Source organism: Myotis brandtii, unplaced genomic scaffold (genome assembly GCF_000412655.1).
Source record: "Myotis brandtii unplaced genomic scaffold, ASM41265v1 scaffold469, whole genome shotgun sequence".
NCBI classification, from domain to species: domain Eukaryota; kingdom Metazoa; phylum Chordata; class Mammalia; order Chiroptera; family Vespertilionidae; genus Myotis; species Myotis brandtii.
This window is the reverse complement of record NW_005367911.1, coordinates 259,977-269,188: the sequence shown is the minus strand read 5'-3', so window position 1 is coordinate 269,188 and position 9,212 is coordinate 259,977. Positions and strand designations below refer to the sequence as shown.

Sequence of the window (9,212 nt, the reverse complement as noted above, 5' to 3'; positions counted from 1 at the left end):
GGCAAAACACCTTTGTAGGGGCAAGCACTTTCAACCGAGGGCCTGTGGTTTTCCCAAGCGCCCTGGAAAATTCCAAGGGAGAGAGATGTTTTCTTATTTGGGGCTGTAAAGAATCTTTCTTTTCTGGTGGAGGTTGGATATTAGCCACTCGCATGTCAGCTGACGAACATGATACACACGCTCCTCATTATCTGTGGAGAACATTGGCCTTCCCTGTAGCCCCTGCTGCGTCCACAAACTGCAGCCACCAGGCAGAGAAGCACAGAGCTGGGTCCGAGCTGGCAGAGTGTGCGGTTCTGTCTTACTGCAGCCGGGTCAAATGCCTACCATCAACCCATCTGTTATCTGCTGTTTCCGATTATGTGTGCCCTGTTTCATTTCATTGGGAAAGACAGTGGAGAGCAAAGTTCCTGGCATTAAATTAAAACAGGGTTTCTCAACAGCGGCACCATTGACATTTGGGCCAGAGAATGTTTTGTTGGGGGGCTATCCTGAGCATTGTAGGGTATTTAGTAGCATCCCACGACACTCCCCACGAGGGGCCGGGAGCATCTAGCTCCAGTTGTGGCAACCAAAAATGTCTACAGACATTGCGAATGGGTTGGAGGGGCACAAAATAGCTCCCAAGTTGCATGGAAATAACTTAGAACTGGACCCTGCTGACCTGGTCCAAGCCTGCCCATTTCAGCAATAAGGAAATGGAGGGTCAGAGAGATGAAGTGTCTGCTCCAAGGTCACCCAGCTAGGATGGAGAAGCCCCCCAGGTCTTCATGTCCCAGTTACTGCCTTGGTCTTTGAGTCCAAACCCAAGAATGGGGAGCCCTGCCCTTCACCCCTTTCTTTAGGAGAGAACAAGTTGATCTTTTGTGATTCTCTGTCCCTGTGACTCATTTCCTGCCCTTCCCCACTCCCCATTCCCTCTACCCAGGGCCCTCTACTCACAGTTTTCTGAATGGAAATCAGGAACAAACTGTTCATCACTATCTGGTACCTGAGCTGCGAAGAGAGGTCAAAGGTGAGTCTAGAGTGGGAGGGAGGGTGGGGCCCTGGATGGCAGCCCCTGGGAGATACCATTAAAGCAGCCCAGCAGCTTAGCACCCACCCCCAAAATAAAACAGCCTTCCTAGGAATAAAGACAACTTCACACCAGGTCCTAGTGCCCTCCATCGCTGGCTCCATTAAGACCCTGGAGGGGAGAGGCTGCAGATGCTCAGAACCTGTCTGAGCAGATTCCATTCTTTTCCTAGATGCTTTGTCTTTATTCCCTCCATTTTTCTGAAGTGAAGACAGCCCTGCCCCTCAGAGTTTACAAAGCTCTCTCAAAGCAACAGCAGTCACATCTGGGATGGGCAGGCATGACAAGGAGTGAGATCCCGTGGACTTTGAATCACAGGGGAGATTCTGAATCTGGGCTGGAATCTGCATTTCATACAACCTCCAAGGTGAAATCTAGATCCCAGGAAAAGAGATGGAATGGAGAAAAGAGGGTGGTTCGAGGCAGGTAAAAAAAAAATAAATAAATAAGGGCTGACAAAGGAGAGGAAGAGGCTGAGGACACCGGGAGGTCAGGGGCCTCATCCCTTTGATGTGCAGCTAGAAGAGAGAAGGGCTCCCAAGCTTGGAAGTTCTCGAGGAGCATCCCCAGGGTGCAGCGGGGGTGGAGCTGGGTTTGGGAATTAGGCAGCAAAACTAAAATAGAACAGTAGCTCATCCATGGCCTCCAACCTGGACATCTGGGTTGATTTCCAGTTCTTATCCTGGTCTCACCAACTCCTTCAGGTGGGTCTACAGCTGACTACCTCCCCTGACTCCAGAGCCTTTGCCCAGGTTTGTCCCTCTCTCAAGAATAGATTATAGCAGGAAGGGAAAGGGAAGACACCAAGAAGAACTTCCTGATAGTCCAGGAAGAGAGGGGCTCAAAGGTGAGGTGATAAAACCCAAGGAGACTTCCCTCAGATTAGAAAGTGGAGAAGCTGATGGAGAAGATGACCAGAATCAGGAATGGCTGGTAAGGGTGAGGGTCCAAGGGGACGGCTGGAGAACACCCTCCCTCATCCTAGCCTGTACAGATAGACACCCCAAACTCTACTGCTTTGCTCCTGGGCAAAGGCTCCATAGTTGCTTCCTTGGTGATTTCAGCCACAGCCTCTGATCAAAACTCCCTACGTCCACGCTCACCTCCGATTGTCGGTTGTTCTCCACAGAGCTGTCAGGGCAACGGAAGTCAAATCACTTCGCTCTCCTGCTTAAAGTGTGAACCCCAAACTCTTCCCCTCGGCCGCCAAGGCCCCGCGTGGTCTGAGGCTGCGTACCTCTTTGGCCTGCCTCTGCTGGCCCTTTACTTTCTAGAGCTCTGGCCTCCTTTCAAAGCTCATCAGCTTGATCCCTCTTCCCCAGATCTTTGCCTGCCTGCTTTTTCTGGCCATTGAAGTTTTAGTTCACTTTGTCACCTCCTCAGAGGTCTTCTTTGACCACCCAGACCAAAGTGGTCCCCCTCCCAGTCCTTTCTTGCATCCATTTTATTTCTTCCCCAGCACGGTATGGGTCCCTGAATTTATTGTGTTCACATGTTTCTTGTCCATCTCTTCAACCAAGAAGTTAAGCTTGCTGAGGGCATGGGACTTATCTGTCTTTTCATCTGATTCCCCAGTACCCCAGGAAGGGGTCTGGCTCAGAATAGGCACTCAATGCATCATTTGTCAACTTTGTGAATAAAGATAGAATGACCTCTGTCCTCAGGCTGGTGGGAGCCAGGGTGGCAGGCCTGGGAGCAAGAACTGAAGAGATCCTGACCAACCAGCCCTTCCTTCACCCTGAGGGCACCCCCTCTCCACCACCAGGTACCATTAGAGGCAGGTCCTCTGGGGAAAACCCTTCTCACGTGGGACACTTGAGGCCGTGGCAGGAAAATTCTTCACCAACTTGCTTTAAATATCATGTTTGGTCTTGAGTGTACGCCACTCTTTAAAACTCAAGTGTTTTATTAAAATAGATGTTTATAGGCAGTTGACTTCTTGACAGAGGGATTGGGCAGAGGCGGTTTAAGAACCAGGAGCCACCAACAGCTAAAGAATTGATGAAACATCAACGTAAAACAATTCTAAAGTGACTAAGTAAGTCAGTAGGACACGAAACCCCTTGGCAAAAACACAAACACACAGGGAGCACACATCTTTTCAGAAGCGCCACTCGGGCACAAAGGCAACCATCCCCTAACTGGCCTGGATCACGAATCTGGGGACATTGTTAAAACGTGGATTCCAAGCCACCCCCCAAGTCTCATTCCATAGGCCCTGGGTGGGGTCCAGGTGTCTTTATTTTTAACAAGTGCCTGTAAGAATGGGCAAGATTGGTGCAAGCCTACGTTCATCCACGCTGTGTCCTCTGGCCCAACCACAGGTGGCTGGATGGGGGTAATGGGAGCAGGATGAGCAACATGTCCCTCCCTGCTACTCGGCAAGGCGGGACCTGAGGACGGGAGGTGGGGGTGCAGACCATGGGGAGGCTGACGCACTAGAATCCCCTCTGGGGCTTCATTAACTGCTGCTTTCTACTGAGGTAATGGCTGGGGGCATCTCCTACTGACGTCACATGCCAGTTCACATGACAACCCTAGGGTTCATCTTGCCTTGCCTTCTACCCCAGGCCTGAAGATTTGGCCAGGACCTCCTCTCCACAGCAGACCCAGAGGCTGTGTGCCACGCCCAGCACACAGACCACACTCCAGAAGAGGCAGTGCCACCCTCTTCCCAGGGCCAGGAGAAATCAGTGGAGGTAAAAATGGGCTGTGGCATGAACCCAGTCCCTGATTGGCCCTTCCCTAGAACACTGGCTTCTCCCAAAGGAGCGGGACAGGGCCTCAGTTGCCAGAAACTGTTAACAAAGATAGAAATAGGAACAGTAAGCCCTACCCGGTTTGGCTCAGTGGATAGAGCATCGGCCTGTGGACTGAAGGGTCCTGGGTTTGATTCCAGTCAAGGGCATGTACCTCAGTTGCAGGCTCGACCCGGGGAGGCAACCAATCGATACATGGATGTTTCTCTCTCTGTCTCCCCCCGCCCCCCTTCCACTCTCTCTAAAAATCAATGGGAAAATATCCTGGGGTGAGGATTAACAACAACAACAAAAAGAAATAGGAACAGGAACATTTAACATTGCACCTCATGTTCCTGGAGAGCAGGAGATTTCTAATGACCATGTTTGGTCTTGAGTGTATGCCACTCTTTATTTATTTGTTAACTTGGCTGAGTTTTGGCTGCCAAGCCAGTGTGCTAGTCTTCCCCCAACTCCACCCTGGCACTAAGGTTGAGATGATCTGCCCGAGGACATGGCAGGTGATGAAGGATGGGAAAAGTGCCAAGCCAGCAAAATGCCCAAAGAGAGAAATTTAGGGAACATCCTTCTAACAAAGAGGCTGGGCAGGGGGAGAGGGGTGGGATGGGGTGGGTAGTAGAAGAGGAGGGGCTTAGGCACTTCCCAAGCAGGGCGCCAGAATTGGAAGGTTAAGCCAGCCAAGCAGCTAATTCTACCTCAGATCAGCCACTCACCAACACCATGTAAGCCCATCACCATCTCCCCTTCCTAGGGCCCGATCGCAGGATGAAGGGGCCTCTTAAGGGATCCCAGTGGAGAGGTGGGGAGCCATCCCCCAAAGCTTCTGCTCCTCTGTGTCAATGCTGGCCTCAGCTCTCACCCTTACCCTGCCCCCACCCTCTGCACTGGAAGGAACCAGTTCTGTACCTATGGAGCAGACATCTGTCCCCAAGAACCTTCTAGAAGAGATGGCGACGGAAATACGTAGAAGGAGGTATTGTAGCTAAAAGACTGGGGGATGGGATTAACCTCATCTCTCCCCACAGACATGCTAAGGCACTGGCGGGCACACACAGGGATCCACACACACCCTCCGTCCTTTTACTTTACAGCAGCACACGAGTAAAACACATCCCCCAGGCGCACCCTTCACACAAAGGGTCTCCTTTGGATTTACAAAGACAATGGGGGAAACCAAAGGGCCAGGGGACTGGACACCTCGGAGGGGGATTGAGAGCAGTGATTCTTACGAAAAGGGGAGCAGAGACCCATCTCTGAGAATCTCATAAAAGGTGAGGATCATTCTCTTTCTAGAAAATCCACAATCCTTTGTGTCTGGCACACCCCAACATTTTACACTGTCAGAGAGCTCAAGGACCCCTGCAATTCATCTGCAGAGCTTCTGGGACGCCCCAGACCCCAGCCTCACACAAAGGCCATAGATGGCCCAGTCAGTGTTCCTTACAGAGACCGAAGTCCTTGTCCCCGAGCGTTCCCCACAAGCCAGGAAAGCAGCTCTGGACCAAAAGCAACACACCTTTTGCCATAACCAGCGCAGCGTGGGCTCAGCCCGATCCTTTCTCCGGCAACTCGACAGATCGCAGGCACCCCGAAACCAGACATGCCCTCTTAGACTCACTTTATCCCCCTTCGCTCTGCCTAGAAAAACCCCAACCCCAAAGGTATCTGAACTGCCTGCCCCCACAGAGCCCCACTCACATTCACCCCAATGATGCCCGGACAGACTCTGAACCCACAATCTACATCGGCCTGGATCCAACCTGGGCATCCATTGAATGTTTCACAATCTCCCCCCCTCCACACATACACATTACAAGGCCTGCTGCTTCTTTCCAAATTGGGTTTGTAGGAAAAATTCAGGCTGAGGGACGGCGGTTGGACTCCGGCCCCCATTCCTAAGGATGCGCCCCATTTCTGGCAAGTTTCCAAAGGGGCTAGCCCCTCCCTGCCACCCCAAAGCTCCCCCTGGGCTGCAGGGGCCACTGACCTGGTGGGAAGAGGCAGGAGAGGAGGCTGGGGTGGTGCTGGGGTGGTGCAGGGGGACAGGGCCCCGGCAGCTGCATCTGTCTCCACAGAGAGAATGAGAAGGAGCAAGCGGCCTCAGCATCCCCCCCCTCAGGCCTGGCCATCCATCGCCAGCTGGGAACCTGAGCTGCTCCCTCAGAAGGAAGAAGAGGGAACCAAGGAGATCCCAGCGCCCCCCCCCCTCCGTCTTATTATGATCCCCACCCCCACCTCCCCACCCACTGGCTTTAAATGTACAGAGACTTGCAAGACAGCAGCATGAAGCACACACTGACTGTCACACTGACACACGCAGATAGACACACGTACAGTCCCTGGACCCCCACCGCCAAGGGGTGGGGCTTCCAAGGTTGAGAGAAGATGAGAACATTTTCCTCTCCTTCCCATTCCAACCCAGGCACAAATGGACCAGCTGCTGCCAAAATGCCAACCTCTGAGCCCACTCCCCGATCACAGCCCTGGGAGCTGCCCACTGTGGGGAGCGCTGGGACCCTCAACTGACAGACAAGGAGCCTGGTGAGCCAGACAGAAATCAGGCGCTGGGAAAGGAAGTCTTTGAGAGACGTGGAAACTGACACCTCCGCGTTCTTCAGCTCCAGCCCAGCTCCGGAACCTCGGGAGGAGGATGGGCAGCCCGGGCATAGCTCTGCCTGCAGCTCGCAGCGGGGCACCCAGGGCTTGCCGAGTCTGGGAGATGTGCACAGTGCCCCAGAACCCCCAGGCCCCTCCAGCACTCGAGTCGCCAGTGAGCCACGAATTCCACAAAATGTTTCGAGCACTTGCTCTATGCTAAATACTCATCCTGTAACATATATAATTTTGGGGGATACCACAGTGGTCAGGACAGATCCAGTCTCACTCCAAGGATCTAATCAGGAATCTTTCCTTCCTACACCAAGCTTTTATAGAGGGTTCCAGAGGAGCAGGGTTTGAGCTTTAAAAAAAAAAAAATCACCAAGAATACCCAGGTGGAGGGCTGGGGAGAGTCTAAAGAAGAGAAAAGCCTTCGAAAAGGTTTCTTGGTTTTCAGAGAGTTAAAATAAAGGGACCCTAAGATGGGGGTGTTAACCCTTCCTTCTGAGACCAAACACCATTCGCCTCCTACCTGCAGCCCCACCAGCGACACCCTCAGGCCCCACCAAAACACACCAATGACTCCAACCAGGAGACCCCCCCGGAACACTTCCCCACTGAACCAAGGCCCAGCTCCTGACCCCACCTCAGCCAGCGTGCAGCTACAGCTAACCCACTGGTACACAAGTGGGGGCATTTGCCTGGGGTAGAGGAATTCAGGAGGAAAGGAGGAGGCTCAGTTGCCATCAGAATGACAATTAAGGCTATTAGGGGAAGGGGGGAGCTCAAAGCCCTCTTTGACAAAGTGCTGCAAAAAAGAATTATTTAAATGTTTGTTGTTCTTTTGGCTCAGACAGAAAATTGTTTGGCACTGGGAGTTGGGAAGCAGAGAAACCAAGAGTTTAGGTAAAAACCAATGTTTTGGCAACTCCTGAAGATACGTCACAAATTAATTGCTCTTTCTCCTCATCTTCCTGTTCCTTGCACCCCTCCCCCCAACACCCCAACACACACCTCAGCCTGGTGGTTGCTGCCAAACAAACTTTGCAAATGAAAATTTCAACCAGGAAAACGGGCCTGGGGCCAAGTTCCATTCAAATAAGCAAATAGCCCACACAATGGTCTGATTCATCCCCAGGCCTAGTTACACAAGCCCGGCTCGGGGTAGAGAAAATAAATATCAATATAAGTGTCCATGCTGGGCACTGGGGACCGCAGGAAGGCCGGGGCCTTGGGGAGGGGGCTTGCAGAGCTTCTGCGGCCGGGGAGAGAGGAAGTGGGCTGGGTTGGAATAGCGGGGTTGAGAGCACCCCCCACCCCAGTAATGGAAAAGGTCATAAACTACTCACCTTCAGCGAGCCACGTCTCCTGGAAGTGACTTAGATCCTGGAAGAGATCTGAGGGGTGAATAATGGAATTGGAGAAGGTGAGGTGGAGGTGATGGTGAGGGAGAGGGAGCCCCAGCGAGCCCGGCGACCCCCCTAGGGGTGGCAGGGGCCAAGAATGATCAGCGTCCCTTGGAGGGCGAGCCTTTTTGGCAAAAGGGTGGGGGCTCCAGGATCGGTCCTTTGGGGGTGTGTGGTGGGGAGGGTAGCGTTTCTCTCTCCGGCTCTTTACCTTCCGAGTCGGGGGGCGGCAGGGAGCCGGGGTCCATGAGTTTCCCCTGCGGGACCATCAGCGCTTCGCGCGAGCTCCCATTTCCGGGAGATTTCTACCGGGAAGGAGAAGAATGCCCCTTAATCACCCTGAGCCCGGCTGGTCTAGGGGGTGGGACGGGGTTCTCGGGGTGAATCAGGGGCCGGGCAACCCTGGACCCCCTGGGGCCTGGGGGAAGGGGCTGTGGGGCGAGGTGCAAGGCGGGGGCGGGCGTGGAGGCAGGCGCGGCGCTCACGCTGCAGAAGGTGTAGGGCACTTGCTGGTCCAAGTATCCGCCTTTCATCCTCCGCTCCATCCGGCCGCTCCCTCCGGCCGCGAGGCCCGGGCCCCGCGCGGGGGCAGAGACCTGGGAGGGGGGGCTGCGTTCGCACACCGTCCAGGGAAAGCAGCGGGGTGGGGTGGGTCAGGGCGACGGGGAGGGGACCGTCCCCCCCCGTCGGCTCTGGGTCCGACGGCAAAACTTCTCCGACTCACTCAGGCGATGGTGGGGTTTCGTTTGCTGAGCTCTGAGCGCCGTCACCACTCCCCTCCCGCCAACCGAGGTCCCACCTGCTCCCGGGAGCCGGGCTCGCCGTGTCGGCTGCTTTCTGCAGCCCTGCTCTACCCAGGCTCGGTTACATAAGACGTGTGTGTAGCGTGTGTGTGTGTGTGTGCGTGTGTGTGTGTGTGCGCTCGCGCGCGGAGGAGCGGGCAAGGCGCACACCATTCGCACGCCCACAACTCCCGCGCCCCCTCCAACCCTGAATTTCAGCGCCTCCCACCCCCGCCCTGGAATCTGCGGAGGTGGCGGTGAGAGTGTGGGGTGTGTTGAAGGCGAGGCGGGGAATCACGGGCACTCTCCCTCCCTCTTCCTCCCACAGCCTCACCTGAGGCCGGGGCTTCTGTGCTGGAGACGGCGCACACCATTCGCACGCCCACAACTCCCGCGCCCCCTCCAACCCTGAATTTCAGCGCCTCCCACCCCCGCCCTGGAATCTGCGGAGGTGGCGGTGAGAGTGTGGGGTGTGTTGAAGGCGAGGCGGGGAATCACGGGCACTCTCCCTCCCTCTTCCTCCCACAGCCTCACCTGAGGCCGGGGCTTCTGTGCTGGAGACGCAGGGGGTCCTGAGCATGCGCGGCAGCGA

At 54.7% G+C, this 9,212-nt stretch overlaps 1 protein-coding gene and 1 long non-coding RNA gene across 12 annotated transcripts in view; one reads left to right on the top strand and one right to left on the bottom strand.

Annotated features, from left to right (window-relative positions):
• The window catches only part of ETV4 (ets variant 4), a 14,664-nt gene extending 5,458 nt beyond the window's left edge, over nt 1-9,206 (bottom strand). For 5 of the 11 annotated variants that reach the window (XM_014547197.1, XM_014547198.1, XM_014547192.1 and 2 more), the window contains exons 1-4: nt 9,155-9,206; nt 8,324-8,434; nt 7,782-7,829; nt 943-996 (exon numbers count right to left, since the gene is read on the bottom strand). In XM_014547197.1, coding sequence (XP_014402683.1) covers nt 943-996; nt 7,782-7,829; nt 8,324-8,434; nt 9,155-9,200 — 259 coding nt within the window. In that variant the 5' untranslated portion in view covers nt 9,201-9,206. Of the gene's footprint in view, nt 1-942; nt 997-5,821; nt 5,898-7,781; nt 7,830-8,049; nt 8,144-8,323; nt 8,435-8,562; nt 8,649-8,954; nt 8,978-9,154 lie in introns of those variants that run through there. The other 6 variants (XM_005875658.2, XM_014547196.1, XM_005875659.2 and 3 more) reach the window with 5 other exon arrangements.
• LOC106727705 lies at nt 1,006-7,771 on the top strand. The gene is made up of 3 exons (XR_001363934.1): nt 1,006-3,774; nt 4,586-4,807; nt 6,257-7,771. It is a non-coding gene; the product is annotated as an uncharacterized LOC106727705 (long non-coding RNA).
• Nucleotides 9,207-9,212: the final 6 nt, after the last annotated feature.